Below are 17109 nucleotides of genomic sequence, written 5' to 3' on the forward strand. Positions count from 1 at the left end.
GAGTGACTGCCCCCCAACCTCGGAGGCTTGCATCCGTGGTCACCAGGACCCAGTCCTGTATGCTGAATCTGCGGCCTTCGAGAAGATGAGCACTCTGCAGCCACCACAGCAGAGACACCCTGGCCCTCGGGGACAGGGTGATCAGCCGATGCATCTGAAGATGCGATCCGGACCACTTGTCTAACAGATCCCACTGAAAGATCCTTGCATGGAACCTGCCTAATGGAATTGCCTCGTAAGAAGCTACCATCTTTCCCAGGACTCGCGTGCAGTGATGCACCGACACCTGTTTTGGTTTTAGGAGGTCTCTGACCAGAGATGACAACTCCTTGGCCTTCTCCTCCGGGAGAAACACCTTCTTCTGTTCTGTGTCCAGAATCATACCCAGGAACAGCAGACGCGTCGTAGGAACCAGCTGCGACTTTGGGATATTCAGAATCCAGCCGTGCTGTTGTAGCACTTCCTGAGATAGTGCTACTCCGACCAACAACTGCTCCCTGGACCTCGCCTTTATAAGGAGATCGTCCAAGTACGGGATAATTATAACTCCCTTCTTTTGAAGGAGTATCATCATTTCGGCCATTACTTTGGTAAATACCCTCGGTGCCGTGGACAGACCAAACGGCAACGTCTGGAATTGGTAATGGCAGTCCTGTACCACAAAACGGAGGTACACCTGGTGAGGTGGGTAAATGGGGACATGTAGGTAAGCATCCTTGATGTCCAGTGATACCATGTAATCCCCCTCTTCCAGGCTTGCAATAACCGACCTGAGCGATTCCATTTTGAACTTGAACTTCCTTATATAAGTGTTCAAGGATTTCAAATTTAGAATGGGTCTCACCGAACCGTCTGGTTTCGGTACTACAAACATTGTGGAATAGTAACCCTGTCCCTGTTGAAGGAGGGGAACTTTGATTATCACCTGCTGGAGGTACAGCTTGTGAATTGCCGCCAGTACTACCTCCCTGTCCTGGGGAGTAGCTAGCAAGGCTGATTTGAGGTAACGGCGAGGGGGAGACGTCTCGAACTCCAACTTGTATCCCTGAGATACCACTTGTAGAACCCAGAGATCCGCCTGTGAGCAAACCCACTGGTCGATGAAGTTCCGGAGACGGGCCCCCACCGCACCTCGCTCCACATGTGTAGCCCCAGCGTCATGGGCTGGACTTAGTGGAAGCAGGGGATGATTTTTGTTCTTGGGAACTGGCTGTATGGTGCAGCTTTTTCCCTCTACCCCTGCCTCTGGGCAGAAAGGATGCGCCTCTAACCCGCTTGCCTTTCTGAGGCCGAAAGGACTGTACTTGATAATACGGTGCTTTCTTAGGCTGTGAGGGAACCTGAGGCAAAAAGGTCGACTTCCCAGCTGTTGCTGTGGATACGAGGTCCAAAAGACCGTCCCCAAACAATTCCTCACCCTTATAATGCAAAGTTTCCATGTGCCTTTTAGAATCAGCATCACCTGTCCACTGCCGAGTCCATAATACTCTCCTGGCAGAAATGGACATTGCATTAATTCTAGATGCCAGCCGGCAAATGTCCCTCTGTGCATCTCTCATGTATAAGACTACGTCTTTAATATGCTCTATGGTTAGCAATATAGTGTCCCTGTCAAGGGAATCAATGTTATCAGACAGGGAATCAGACCACGCTGCTGCAGCACTACACATCCATGCTGAAGCAATAGCAGGTCTCAGTATAGTACCTGAGTGTGTATACACAGACTTCAGAAATTACTAGTTTCTTATCTGGGGAACCCCACGCTTCTTCACACAATTCATTTAACTCATCAGATGGGGGAAAAGTCACTGGCTGCTTTTTCTCCCCAAACATAATACCCTTTTTTGTGGTAACCGGGTTAATGTCAGAAATGTGCAACACATTTTTCATTGCCATAATCATGCATCGGATGGCCCTAGTGGATTGTATTTCTCTATCGTCCTAAGTGGATGCTGGGGTTCCTGAAAGGACCATGGGGAATAGCGGCTCCGCAGGAGACAGGGCACAAAAGTAAAGCTTTTACAGGTCAGGTGGTGTGTACTGGCTCCTCCCCCCATGACCCTCCTCCAGACTCCAGTTAGATTTTTGTGCCCGGCCGAGAAGGGTGCAATTCTAGGTGGCTCTCATAAAGAGCTGCTTAGAGAGTTTAGCTTAGGTTTTTTATTTTACAGTGATTCCTGCTGGCAACAGGATCACTGCAACGAGGGACAGAGGGGAGAAGAAGTGAACTCACCTGCGTGCAGGATGGATTGGCTTCTTGGCTACTGGACATGAAGCTCCAGAGGGACGATCACAGGTACAGCCTGGATGGTCACCGGAGCCACGCCGCCGGCCCCCTCACAGATGCTGAAGCAAGAAGAGGTCCAGAATCGGCGGCTGAAGACTCCTGCAGTCTTCTTAAGGTAGCGCACAGCACTGCAGCTGTGCGCCATTTTCCTCTCAGCACACTTCACACGGCAGTCACTGAGGGTGCAGGGCGCTGGGGGGGGGGCGCCCTGGGAGGCAAATGAAAACCTTTAAAAAGGCTAAAAATACCTCACATATAGCCCCAGAGGCTATATGGAGATATTTACCCCTGCCTAAATGTACTAAATAGCGGGAGACGAGCCCGCCGAAAAAGGGGCGGGGCCTATCTCCTCAGCACACGGCGCCATTTTCTGTCACAGCTCCGCTGGTCAGGAAGGCTCCCAGGTCTCTCCCCTGCACTGCACTACAGAAACAGGGTATAACAGAGAGGGGGGGCAAAATAAATGGCAATATATTAATATAAAAGCAGCTATAAGGGAGCACTTAATCATAAGGCTATCCCTGTCATATATAGCGCTTTTTGGTGTGTGCTGGCAGACTCTCCCTCTGTCTCCCCAAAGGGCTAGTGGGTCCTGTCTTCGTATAGAGCATTCCCTGTGTGTCTGCTGTGTGTCGGTACGTGTGTGTCGACATGTATGAGGACGTTATTGGTGTGGAGGCGGAGCAATTGCCAAATATGAGGATGTCGCCTCCTAGGGGGTAGACACCAGAATGGATGCCTTTATTTGTGGAATTACGGGATAGCGTCAACTCGCTTAAGCAGTCGTTTGCCGACATGAGGCGGCCGGACACTCAATTAGTGCCTGTCCAGGCGCCTCAAACACCGTCAGGGGCTGTAAAACGCCCCTTGCCTCAGTCGGTCGACACAGACCCAGACACAGGCACTGATTCCGGTGGTGAAGGTGACGAATCAACCGTATTTTCCAGTAGGGCCACACGTTATATGATTTTGGCAATAAAGGAGATGTTACATTTAGCTGATACTACAGGTACCACTAAACAGGGTATTATGTGGGGTGTGAAAAAACTACCAGTAGTTTTTACCGAATCAGAAGAATTAAATGACGTGTGTGATGAAGCGTGGGGTGCCCCGATAAAAAACTGCTAATTTCAAAGAAGTTATTGGCTTTATACCCTTTCCCGCCAGAGGTTAGGGAGCGCTGGGAAACACCTCCTAGGGTGGACAAAGCGCTAACACGCTTATCAAAACAAGTGGCGTTACCCTCTCCTGAGACGGCCGCACTTAAAGATCCATCAGATAGGAGGATGGAAAATATCCAAAAAGGTATATACACACATGCAGGTGTTATACTACGACCAGCTATTGCGACTGCCTGGATGTGCAGTGCTGGGGTAGTTTGGTCAGAGTCCCTGATCGAAAATATTGATACCCTGGACAGGGACAATATTTTACTGTCGTTAGAACAAATAAAGGATGCATTTCTTTATATGCGTGATGCACAGAGAGATATCTGCACACTGGCATCACGGGTAAGTGCTATGTCCATTTCGGCCAGAAGAGCTTTATGGACACGACAGTGGACAGGCGATGCGTAGAGGAGTTATTTGGGGTCGGTCTATCGGATTTGGTGGCCACGGCTACGGCCGGGAAATCCACCTTTCTACCTCAAGTCACTCCCCAACAGAAAAAGGCACCGACCTTTCAACCGCAGCCCTTTCGTTCCTTTAAAAATAAGAGAGCAAAGGGCTATTCATATCTGCCACGAGGCAGAGGACGAGGGAAGAGACAGCAACAGGCAGCTCCTTCCCAGGAACCGAAGCCCTCCCCGGCTTCTACAAAAGCCTCAGCATGACGCTGGGGCTTCGCAAGCGGACTCGGGGGCGGTAGGCGGTCGTCTCAAGAATTACAGCGCGCAGTGGGCTCACTCGCAGGTAAATCCCTGGATCCTGCAGATAATATCTCAGGGGTACAGGTTGAAATTAGAGACAGAGCCACCTCGCCGTTTCCTGAAGTCTGCTTTACCAACGTCCCCCTCAGAAAGGGAGACGGTTTTGGAAGCCATTCACAAGCTGTATTCTCAGCAGGTGATAGTCAAGGTACCTCTTCTACAACAAGGGAAGGGGTATTATTCCACTCTTTTTGTGGTACCGAAGCCGGATGGCTCGGTAAGGCCTATTCTAAATCTGAAGTCCTTGAACCTGTACATAAAGAAGTTCAAGTTCAAGATGGAGTCACTCAGAGCAGTGATAGCGAACCTGGAAGAAGGGGACTTTATGGTATCCTTGGACATCAAGGATGCGTATCTCCACGTTCCAATTACCCCTCACACCAGGGGTACCTCAGGTTCGTTGTACAAAACTGTCTCTATCAGTTTCAGACGCTGCCGTTTGGTTTGTCCACGGCACCTCGGGTCTTTACAAAGGTAATGGCCGAGATAATATTTCTTCTTCGAAGAAAAGGCGTATTAATTATCCCATACTTGGACGATCTCCTAATAAGGGCAAGGTCCAGAGAACAGCTAGAGATGGGTTTAGCACTATCTCAAGAGGTGCTAAAGCAGCACGGATGGATTCTGAATATTCCAAAATCCCAATTAATGCCGACAACTCGTCTGCTGTTCCTGGGGATGATTCTGGACACAGTTCAGAAAAAGGTTTTTCTTCCCGAAGAAAAAGCCAAGGAGTTATCTGACCTGGTCAGGAACCTCCTAAAACCAGGAAAGGTGTCTGTACATCAATGCACAAGAGTCCTGGGAAAAAATGGTAGCTTCTTACGAAGCAATCCCTTTCGGCAGATTCCATGCAAAGGGATCTGTTGGACAAATGGTCAGGGTCGCATCTTCAGATGCACCTGCGGATAACCCTGTCGCCGAGGACAAGGGTATCCCTTCTGTGGTGGTTGCAGGAGGCTCATCTATTGGAGGGCCGCAGATTCGGCATGCAGGATTGGATCCTGGTGACCACGGATGCCAGCCTGAGAGGCTGGGGAGCAGTCACACAGGGAAGAAATTTCCAGGGAGTGTGGTCGAGCCTGAAAAAGTCTCTTCACATAAGCATTCTGGAACTAAGAGCAATCTACAATGCTCTAAGCCAGGCGGAACCTCTGCTTCAAGGAAGACCGGTGTTGATCCAGTCGGACAACATCACGGCAGTCGCCCATGTAAACAGACAGGGCGGCACAAGAAGCAGGAGGGCAATGGCAGAAGCTGCCAGGATCCTTCGCTGGGCGGAGAATCACGTGATAGCACTGTCAGCAGTATTCATCCCGGGCGTGGACAACTGGGAAGCAGACTTCCTCAGCAGACACGACCTTCACCCGGGAGAGTGGGGACTTCATCCAGAAGTTTTCCACATGCTATTAAACCGTTGGGTAAAACCAATGGTGGACATGATGGCGTCTCGCCTCAACAAAACACTGGACAGGTATTGCGCCAGGTCAAGAGATCCGCAGGCAATAGCTGTGGACGCGCTGGTAACACCTTGGGTGTACCAGTCGGTATATGTGTTTCCTCCTCTGCCTCTCATACCAAAGGTATTGAGGATTATACGGCAAAGAGGAGTAAGACTAGTGGCTCCGGATTGGCCAAGAAGGACTTGGTACCCGGAACTTCAAGAGATGGTCACGGACGATCCGTGGCCTCTACTTCTGAGAAGGGACCTGCTTCAGCAGGGTCCTTGTCTTTTTCAAGACTTACCGCGGCTGCGTTTGACGGCATGGCGTTTGAATGCCAGATCCTAAAAGGAAAAGGCATTCCAGAAGAAGTCATTCCTACCTTGATAAAGGCAAGAAAGGAAGTCACCGCGAAGCATTATCGCCGTATTTGGCGAAAATATGTTGCGTGGTGCGAGCAGCGGAGTGCTCCGATGGAGGAATTTCAACTGGGTCGTTTTCCTACATTTCCTGCAATCAGGATTGTCTATGGGTCTCAAATTGGGATCTATTAAGGTTCAAATTTCGGCCCTATCAATATTCTTCCAAAAAGAATTGGCCTCAGTCCCTGAGGTCCAGATTTTTATCAAAGGAGTACTGCATATACAGCCTCCTGTGGTGCCTAAGGTGGCACCGTGGGATCTAAATGTAGTTTTAGATTTCCTCAAATCCAATTGGTTTGAACACTAAAGAATGTGGATTTGAAATATCTCACATGGAAAGTGACTATGTTACTGGCCCTGGCTTCGGCCGGGAGAGTATCTGAACTGGCGGCTTTGTTTTATAAAAGCCCTTATTTAATTTTCCATTCGACATAGGGCAGAGCTGCGGACGCGTCCGCATTTTCTCCCTAAGGTGGTATCAGCGTTTCACCTGAACCAGCCTATTGTAGTGCCTGCGGCTACAGACGACTTGAAGGACTCCAAGTTGTTGGACGTTGTCAGAGCCTTAAAAAATATACATTTAAAGGACGGCTGGAGTCAGAAAATCTGACTCGCTGTTTATACTGTATGCACCCAACAAGTTGGGTGCACCTGCTTCTAAGCAGTCGATTGCTCGTTGGATTTGTAACAAAATTCAACTTGTACATTCTGTGGCAGGCCTGCCACAGCCTAAATCTGTTAAGGCCCATTCCGCAAGGAAGGTGGGCTCATCTTGGGCGGCTGCCCGAGGGGTCTCGGCATTACAACTCTGCCGAGCAGCTACGTGGTCAGGGGAGAACACGTTTGTAAATTTTTACAAATTTGATACCCTGGCAAAGGAGGACCTGGAGTTCTCTCATTCGGTGCTGCAGAGTCATCCGCACTCTCCCGCCCGTTTGGGAGCTTTGGTATAATCCCCATGGTCCTTTCAGGAACCCCAGCATCCACTTAGGACGATAGAGAAAATAAGAATTTACTTACCGATAATTCTATTTCTCGGAGTCCGTAGTGGATGCTGGGCGCCCATCCCAAGTGCGGATTATCTGCAATACTTGTACATAGTTATTGTTAACTAATTCGGGTTATTGTTTAGGAAGCCATCTTTCAGAGGCTCCTCTGTTATCATACTGTTAACTGGGTTTAGATCACAAGTTGTACGGTGTGATTGGTGTGGCTGGTATGAGTCTTACCCGGGATTCAAAATCCTCCCTTATTGTGTACGCTCGTCCGGGCACAGTACCTAACTGGAGTCTGGAGGAGGGTCATGGGGGGAGGAGCCAGTACACACCACCTGACCTGTAAAAGCTTTACTTTTGTGCCCTGTCTCCTGCGGAGCCGCTATTCCCCATGGTCCTTTCAGGAACCCCAGCATCCACTACGGACTCCGAGAAATAGAATTATCGGTAAGTAAATTCTTATTATTTGTCTCATCCTCGTCGACACTGGAGTCAGACTTCGTGTCGACATCTGTGTCTGCCATCTGAGGTAGCGGGCGTTTTTGAGCCCCTGACAGCCTCTGAGATGCCTGGGCAGGCGCGGGCTGAGATGCCGGCTGTCCCAAAGCTGCGTCATCGAACCTTTTATGCAAGGAGTTGACACTGTCAGTTAATACCTTCCACATATCCATCCACTCAGGTGTCGGCCCCGCAGGGGGCGACATCACACTTATCGGCACCTGCTCCGCCTCCACGTAAGCGTCCTCATCAAACATGTTGACACAGCTGTACCAACACACCGCACACACACACAGGGAATGCTCTGACTGAGGACATGACCCCGCAAAGTCCTTTGGGGAGACAGAGAGAGAGTATGCCAGCACACACCAGAGCGCTATATAACAGAGGGATATACACTAAGTGAATTTTCCCCCTATAGCTGCTTATATCACAATTTGCGCCTAAATTTATGTGCCCCCCCCCCCCCCCCTCTCTTTTTTACCCTTTCTGCAGTGTATACTGCAGGGGAGAGCCTGGGGAGCGTCCTTCCAGCGGAGCTGTGAAGAGAAAATGGCGCTGGCTGTGCTGAGGGAGATAGTTCCGCCCCTTCAACGGCGGGCTTCTCCCGCTTTTTATAATGTTAATAGCGGGGGTTTCTGCACATATACAGTGTTAAACACTGTATTATGTGCTTTTTATTGCCAAAAGGTATATTAATTGCAGCCCAGGGCGCCCCCCCCCCCCAGCGCCCTGCACCCACCAGTGACCAGAGCGTGTGGTGTGCTGTGGGAGCAATGGCGCACAGCTGCAGTGCTGTGCGCTACCTTATTGAAGACCGAAGTCTTCAGCCGCCGGTTTCTTCCGTCTTCTGGCTCTGCAAGGGGGACGGCGGCGCGGCTCCGGGAACGGACGATCGAGGTCGGGCCCTGTGTTCGATCCCTCTGGAGCTAATGGTGTGCAGTAGCCTAGAAGCACAAGCTAGCTGCAAGCAGGTAGGTTTGCTTCTCTCCCCTAAGTCCCACGTAGCAGTGAGTCTGTTGCCAGCAGATCTCACTGAAAATAAAAAACCTAACAAATACTTTTCTTTTTAGTGAACTCAGGAGAGCCCACTAAGTGCATCCAGCTCAGGCCGGGCACAGATTCTAACTGAGGTCTGGAGGAGGGGCATAGAGGGAGGAGCCAGTGCACACCAGATGTAGTACCTAATCTCTTCTTTAAAGAAGTGCCCAGTCTCCTGCGGAGCCCGTCTATTCCCCATGGTCCTTACGGAGTACCCAGCATCCACTAGGACCTCAGAGAAATCTTACAAAACTTTTTACTCTTGATGTTGATAATACCCACTTATCTCTCACTATTATGGCTTTAACCCAAAGAGAACATTGCATTGCAGAATTACTAATCTCTGCTGCATCTGGGGGTTAATGTTTAAGAGTAGTGATATGTGCAGACTGTAATTCTGTGTTACATGTTATTGTAATATGGCTTTTCTTTTTGCTTGTAGGAGATTAACAAGCTGCGAGCAGAGAAAATTTTACTCACAGAAGGCAAAAAACTTGATCACTGTTCTGACGCTTGTTATGAATAGTAGCATGAAAGCGACAAAACTCTAAATATATGGAAAGGAGACGCCATTTTAATGTTATAACTGCAGTGTTTCAAAAATGCTTGAATGCCTGTTAGATAGGCGGAGCAAATCTCCATACTATTTAGCATCTTGTCAAGTGATTTCTCATCTAACGTACTCGTCTAGAAAATGTGGTTTATTTTAAAACATAAAGGTACATTAGCAGGTGATTGAAAGGTAGCGCCACCCAAAATAAAAAATATAGCTTTATTTGGAGTTCAATGAGATGATAAAAAAAAAAACTATCAATAATGTTGAAATCTCACCCAAAGCTGCTAATAAAGTGTCGGGTGGAGCGATCATTTATATTAAAACATGTCACATTTTCACTGCCATCAATGTTATTGCATTAATTAGGATGTTTTTTTTTGTTTTTTTCTTTTCTTAGTATTTTGTTTTATTACACCCGTGCTGTCAGTGTAAGTTCATTCCAGAATGTTGTATCATGTTTAATTACTGTCCCTCCATTTAAACATTTTGAATGTGTTCAGCTCCATGCAGTTGCCTATGTACTAACTTTGTTAGTACATATAGACTGGCAAACATACAGATATTTCTTTTTTCTTTTCTTTTTTTCTTTTTTAAATTGCTAACTTTAGAATGAAAATATTTGAGCAAATATTTCTACCCTATAAAGTATATAAAACCTTTACTATTTTCCTATTACAATTTCTGTAGCTATAAGATTGTATAGATATTGTATCTATTGTAAGTTTTATATAAGCATATTGGTGGCAGCTTATCTGAAATGATGTAGAAATGTAAATATTTGTCTTGTCTTTTTCCTTGTAACATATAAATGTATAATGAATTGTGTACACATTGTGTGTGTCTTTGGTGTTATCTGACTGTGAGTTGATCAGAAGTTTAGTCCCAAAAAATGAATCTGCCTCATATAACAAATGCTAGTTAAAGACTTCTGTTTTGAGAAACTTTGTGTGTGACCTAAAATGATCAAAGTTTAAAGTTTTAGTGTACCAACAAATAAACAAGTATGTATGTTTCTTGATATTTTCCTTTTTGAGTTGAAGGTAAATAAAGATTCTCTCTGAATTATTTATTATTATTATTATTATTATTATTTATTTATTTTTTTTCCTTTGGCAGTACATTGAAAATGTTTCTTTGTTATTTAACTCCTGAAATGACAGACAGCAAGTGCACGCAAAGAATGAAAGTTTTTTTTTTTTGTGTTTTGTTTTGTTTTTTTTGAGTGGGGGGGGGGGGGTTATTGAACACTACAGCAAGCAATTATCATTTTGCGAAGTCTTTGGTTTTGTCAAAAAAGTACGATAATTTCATCTAGTAATAAAGCTTTAGGTATCGTTTGAGAAAATAAAAATGGACTTCCCACAGCCTTATACACTGCTGCAGTTCTGCAGACAATTTGAATTAATGTGATATAAAAAGGTCTACATATGCAGTTAAGGGTTGGCTAAGTGTGCAATAGAATGCAAATGATACCTAGAATCTGGTTGCTATGGGCAACACAACCACTTTTCATTTTTAAAAACTTGAATACATCAACCCCATGGTTTCTGGTTTGTCTGAGAGCTGAGAAAAGCTGAGCTCCGTGTTTCTTCCCTCTCCCAACATCCTATTCTTTTGTAGTGAACAGTGATTTAATGTTACCAGCTTGCCATGGAGCAGGCACAGCACAAAATTTGCCCCAGAGGAGTAGCCAGGATAAGAGAAGCCTCTCCCAGGGGGAAATGTATCAGACCTTGGATAGAGACAAAGTACCAGCCAATTAGCTCCTGTCACATAGCAGTTAGGAAGCTGATTGGCTTTATTACTCAATGCTTGATCAATAATCAAACACCACCAATTCCCCCCTGAAGAGTTGGTTGAGGAAGCTTATCAATGGCATAGGACCGGAGATGCTATTGGCAGGTTGATTACAGTTTGAGCTTTGTGGAGGTGCAGACCTAATGACCGCAAAGCACCTTCTCTATCGGTGGACACAGACTGAAGCCCACTCCAAATAGGCACTTTGCCAGTAGAGTGTCCCAGGTACAGGAACTATTTTTAGAGCTGGGGTGGCATTGCATGTAGTGGGCCAGTGATTCTGTTTACCTGATGGCTCTGTGTTTACTGTTGTATAGTCCTGACTCCTGTATACTGTATGTTCCTCTCATTTTTTATCGGACATAACTAAGAGTGTAATTCTTTTTGGTGCTACATCAGTAACCTTTAATACATTTTAAAATGTCTTTCTAAGTTGCCTGACACAGTTTTGATCGCAGTCAGATCCCTGTGTGTCCTCTGGTTGTAAGCTAAGGGAACCTTCCCTTCACTGAGGCCTTAGAAAGTTAATACAGGCATCCAAGTGCGATTGGCTCCTATTTAGAGGATCCCGAGAACTATCAACCAGGTTATAGAAAACCCAGGGTCCTGTCCAAGGGAGAGTCTGATACAGAGTTTTCTTCTCTAAAGATGGTGTAGTAGTGCAGGAATCAGACCTAGAATCTTCTTCCTGTTTTGCAGATCGTTCAGCTGGATGGCATGGGGTTGGATGATTTGCGAGCTATAAGGTAAGCCATACACATGCAGGATGGCTATGACTTTGTAGAGCCTGACAATTCATTGTTGAAAAGGAAGAGGCAACAATTATCTTTCTGTCAACTGGACAATTTACTCTGCAATGCATGGATGAAGCCTAATTGGACAGATAACGCACAAATTGCAGAACCTTGTCCTTTACCAATAAAGGATCAAGATAAATGGGATAACCCACTTAAGATGGCTGCTCCTATATGGTGTTTGTCTAAACCCACCACTATTCCAATCCCAAATTCTGCAGTATTTAAGGATAGTACTGTTTAGAAGATTGTACGAGTAGACTATTAATGATGCATCAGCCGCTACAGAAATAGATTTAAGACCCATGTCAGCCTCTGCCTAGGTCAACAATACTGTTGGAAAAGTGGTCAGAGAAACTCTTGGAAGGTTTACAGTCAGGTGCCTAGGTCTGAATTAGTGGCCTTGGTTAAACGCATCCAACAGGCCTCTGAATATTTTGGAGGACTGTACACTCAATGCTGTTCTTATTGAGGCCTGAAGACTCGGTGCTTGGGAGGGAGGTAGATGCAGAGTCTATGAAGATTCAAGTTATTGCATTTCTCTAACGTCCTAAGTGGATGCTGGGACTCCGTAAGGACCATGGGGATTAGCGGCTCCGCAGGAGACTGGGCACAACTATAAAGAAAGCTTTAGACTACTGGTGTGCACTGGCTCCTCCCACCAAGACCCTCCTCCAGACTCCAGTTAGATTCTTGTGCCCGGCTGAGCTGGATGCACACTAGGGGCTCTCCTGAGCACCTAGAAAGAAAGTATATTTAGGTTTTTTATTTTACAGTGAGATCTGCTGGCAACAGACTCACTGCAGCGAGGGACTAAGGGGAGAAGAAGCGAACCTACCTAACAGGTGGTAGTTTGGGCTTCTTAGGCTACTGGACACCATTAGCTCCAGAGTGATCGACCGCAGGACCCGACCTTGGTGTTCGTTCCCGGAGCCGCGCCGCCATCCCCCTTACAGAGCCAGAAGCAACGAAGAGGTCCGGAAAATCGGCGGCAGAAGACTTCGGTCTTCACCAAGGTAGCGCACAGCACTGCAGCTGTGCGCCATTGCTCCTCATGTACACCTCACACTCCGGTCACTGATGGGTGCAGGGCGCTGGGGGGGGGCGCCCTGAGGGCAATATATGACACCTTGGCTGGCAAATCTACATCATATATAGTCCTAGAGGCTATATAGATGTAAAATTACCCCTGCCAGTATTCCAGAAAAAGCGGGAGAAAGTCCGCCGAAAAAGGGGCGGGGCCATCTCCCTCAGCACACTGGCGCCATTTTTCCCTCACAGTTCCGCTGGAAGGAAGCTCCCTGGCTCTCCCCTGCAGTCTGAACACTACAGAAGGGTAAAAAAGAGAGGGGGGGCACTAAATTTAGGCGCAGTATAGATATATATATATATATATATATATATATATATGATATATATAAAAAAGCAGCTATAAGGGAAAACACTCATTTATAGTGGGATCCCTGTGTTATATAGCGCTCTGGTGTGTGCTGGCATACTCTCTCTCTGTCTCCCCAAAGGGCTTTGTGGGGTCCTGTCCTCTGTCAGAGCATTCCCTGTGTGTTTGCGGTGTGTCGGTACGGCTGTGTCGACATGTTTGATGAGGAGGCTTATGTGGAGGCGGAGCAAATGCCTGTAAACGTGATGTCACCCCCTGCGGGGTCAACACCTGAGTGGATGGTGCTGTGGAAGGACTTACGCGACAGTGTCGACTCCTTGCATAAAAGGTTTGACGACATACCTAATGTGGGACAGCCGGCTTCTCAAAAGTCATCAGGGGCTCTAAAACGCCCGCTACCTCAGATGACAGACACAGATGTCGACACGGATACTGACTCCAGTGTTGACGACGATGAGACTAATGTAACTTCCAGTAGGGCCACACGTTACATGATTGAGGCAATGAAAAATGTGTTGCACATTTCTGATGTTACCCCCGGTACCACAAAAAAGGGTATTATGTTTGGAGAGAAAAAACTACCAGTAGCTTTTCCTCCATCTGAAGAGTTAAATGAAGTGTGTGAAGAAGCGTGGGCTTCCCCTGATAAAAAGCTGGTAATTTCTAAGAGGTTACTAATGGTGTACCCTTTCCCGCCAGAGGATAGGTCACGCTGGGAAACATCCCCTAGGGTGGATAAAGCGCTCACACGCTTGTCAAAGAAGGTGGCACTACCGTCTCCGGATACGGCCGCCCTGAAGGAATCTGCTGATAGAAAGCAGGAGGCTATCCTGAAATCTATATATACACACACAGGTGTTATACTGAGACCGGCTATTGCTTCAGCCTGGATGTGCAGTGCTGCTGCGTGGTCAGATTCCCTGTCAGAGAATATAGATACCCTAGACAGGGACACTATATTGCTAAACGTAGAGCATATAAAAGACGCACTTTTATACATGAGGGATGCACAGAGGGATATTTGCCGGCTGGCATCCAAAATTAGTGCAATGTCCATTTCTGCCAGGAGAGGGTTATGGACTCGGCAGTGGACAGGAGATGCAGATTCCAAACGACACATGGAAGTTCTGCCTTATAAGGGTGAGGAGTTGTTCGGGGATGGTCTCTCGGACCTCGTTTCCACAGCAACAGCTGGGAAGTCTACATTTTTACCCCATGTTCCCTCACAACCAAAGAAAGCACCGTATTATCAGGTACAGTCCTTTCGGCCCAATAGGGGCAAGCGGGTTAAAGGCGCGTCCTTTCTGCGCAGAGGTAGGGGAAAGAAGCTGCTGCATACAGCCAGTTCCCAGGAGCAAAAGTCCTCCCCCGCTTCCTCTAAGTCCACAGCATGACGCTGGGGCTTCACAGGCGGAGCCAGGTACGGTGGGGGCCCGTCTCAAATATTTCAGCAATCAGTGGGCTCGCTCACGGGTGAATCCCTGGATCGTAGTATCTCAGGGGTACAAGCTGGAATTCGAGAAGTCTCCCCCCCGCCGTTTCCTCATCTGCCTTGCCAACCACTCCCTCAGGCAGGGAGGCAGTGTTGCAGGCAATTCACAAGCTGTATTCACAACAAGTGATAGTAAAGGTGCCCCTACTTCAACAAGGAAGGGGTTACTATTCCACAATGTTTGTGGTACCGAAACCGGACGGTTCGGTGAGACCATTTTAAATTTGAAATCCTTGAACACATATATAAAAAAATTCAAGTTCAAGATGGAATCGCTCAGGGCGGTTATTGCAAGCCTGGACGAGGGGGATTACATGGTATCACTGGACATCAAGGATGCTTACCTGCATGTCCCCATTTACCATCCTCACCAGGAGTACCTCAGATTTGTGGTACAGGATTGTCATTACCAATTCCAGACGTTGCCGTTCGGTCTATCCACGGCTCCGAGGGTCTTTACCAAGGTAATAGCCGAAATGATGATACTCCTTCGAAAGAAGGGAGTTTTAATTATCCCGTACTTGGACGATCTCCTGATAAAGGCGAGGTCCAGAGAGCAGTTGTTGGTCGGGGTAGCACTATCTCGGGAAGTGCTACAACAGCACGGCTGGATTCTAAACATTCCAAAGTCACAGCTGGTCCCTACGACACGTCTACTGTTCCTAGGGATGGTTCTGGACACAGAACAGAGAAAAGTGTTTCTCCCGGAGGAGAAGGCCAAGGAGCTGTCATCTCTAGTCAGAGGCCTCCTAAAACCAAAACAGGTGTCGGTGCATCACTGCACGCGGATCCTGGGAAAAATGGTAGCTTCCTACGAAGCGATTCCATTCGGCAGGTTTCATGCAAGAACCTTTCAGTGGGACCTGTTGGACAAGTGGTCCGGATCGCATCTTCAGATGCATCGTCTGATAACCCTGTCTCCGAGGACAAGGGTGTCTCTGCTGTGGTGGCTGCAGAGTGCTCATCTTCAAGAGGGCCGCAGATTCGGCATACAGGACTGGGTCCTGGTGACCACGGATGCCAACCTTCGAGGCTGGGAGCAGTCACACAGGGAAGAAACTTCAAAGGACTATGGTCAAGTCAGGAGACTTCCCTGCACATAAATATTCTGGAACTGAGGGCCATTTACAATGCCCTAAGTCAGGCAAAACCCCTGCTTCAAAACCAGCCGGTACTGATCTAGTCAGACAACATCACGGCGGTCGCCCATGTAAATCGACAGGGCGGCACGAGAAGCAGGACGGCAATGGCAGAAGCCACAAGGATTCTGCGATGGGCGGAAAATCACGTGTTAGCACTGTCAGCAGTGTTCATTCCGGGAGTGGACAACTGGGAAGCAGACTTCCTCAGCAGGCACGACCTCCAGCCGGGAGAGTGGGGACTTCATCCAGAAGTCTTTCAAATGATTGTAAACCGTTGGAAAAGGCCACAGGTGGACATGATGGCGTCCCGCCTCAACAAAAAGCTAGAAAAATATTGCGCCAGGTCGAGAGACCCGCAGGCGATAGCTGTGGACGCTCTAGTAACACCGTGGGTGTACCGATCGGTTTATGTGTTCCCTCCTCTTCCTCTCATACCAAAGGTACTGAAGATAATAAGGAGAAGAAGAGTGAGAACTATACTCATTGTTCCGGATTGGCCAAGAAGAGCTTGGTACCCGGAACTTCAAGAAATTATGTCAGAGGACCCATGGCCTCTACCGCTCAGACAAGACCTGCTGCAGCAGGGGCCCTGTCTGTTCCAAGACTTACCGCGGCTGCGTTTGACGGCATGGCGGTTGAACACCGGATCCTGAAGGAAAAAGGCATTCCGGAGGAAGTCATTCCTACGCTGATTAAAGCTAGGAAAGAAGTAACCGCAAACCATTATCACCGCATATGGCGAAAATACGTTGCGTGGTGTGAGGCCAGGAAGGCCCCAACGGAGGAATTTCAGCTGGGCCGTTTCCTGCACTTCCTACAGTCAGGGGTGACTATGGGCCTTAAATTGGGTTCCATTATGGTCCAGATTTCGGCTCTATCGATTTTCTTCCAGAGAGAACTGGCTTCACTACCTGAAGTTCAGACTTTTGTTAAGGGAGTGCTGCATATTCAGCCCCCTTTTGTGCCTCCAGTGGCACCTTGGGATCTCAACGTGGTGTTGGATTTCCTAAAGTCACATTGGTTTGAGCCACTGAAAACCGTGGATTTGAAATATCTCACGTGGAAAGTGGTCATGTTGTTGGCCTTGGCTTCGGCCAAGCGTGTATCAGAATTGGCGGCTTTGTCATGTAAAAGCCCTTATCTGATTTTCCATATGGATAGGGCAGAGTTGAGGACTCGTCCCCAGTTTTTCCCCAAAGTGGTATCAGCTTTTCATCTGAACCACCCTATCGTGGTGCCTGCGGCTGCAAATGACTTGGAGGCTTCCAAGTTGTTGGACGTAGTCAGGGCCCTAAAAATCTATGTTTCCAGGAC

The 17109-nt window shown here is 47.6% G+C and overlaps 1 protein-coding gene across 1 annotated transcript in view; it reads left to right on the forward strand.

The window, feature by feature from the left end:
* KIF15 (kinesin family member 15) overlaps positions 1-10236 on the forward strand; it is a 438779-nt gene extending 428543 nt beyond the window's left edge. The window contains exon 35 of the mRNA XM_063922408.1: positions 9058-10236. Within this exon, the coding sequence (XP_063778478.1) occupies positions 9058-9141 (84 nt within the window). The 3' untranslated portion in view covers positions 9142-10236. The remainder of the gene's footprint in view (positions 1-9057) is intronic.
* The last annotated feature ends 6873 nt before the right edge of the window (positions 10237-17109 follow it).

The sequence above is a fragment of the Pseudophryne corroboree genome, chromosome 5 (assembly GCF_028390025.1).
Source record: "Pseudophryne corroboree isolate aPseCor3 chromosome 5, aPseCor3.hap2, whole genome shotgun sequence".
NCBI classification, from domain to species: Eukaryota; Metazoa; Chordata; class Amphibia; order Anura; family Myobatrachidae; genus Pseudophryne; species Pseudophryne corroboree.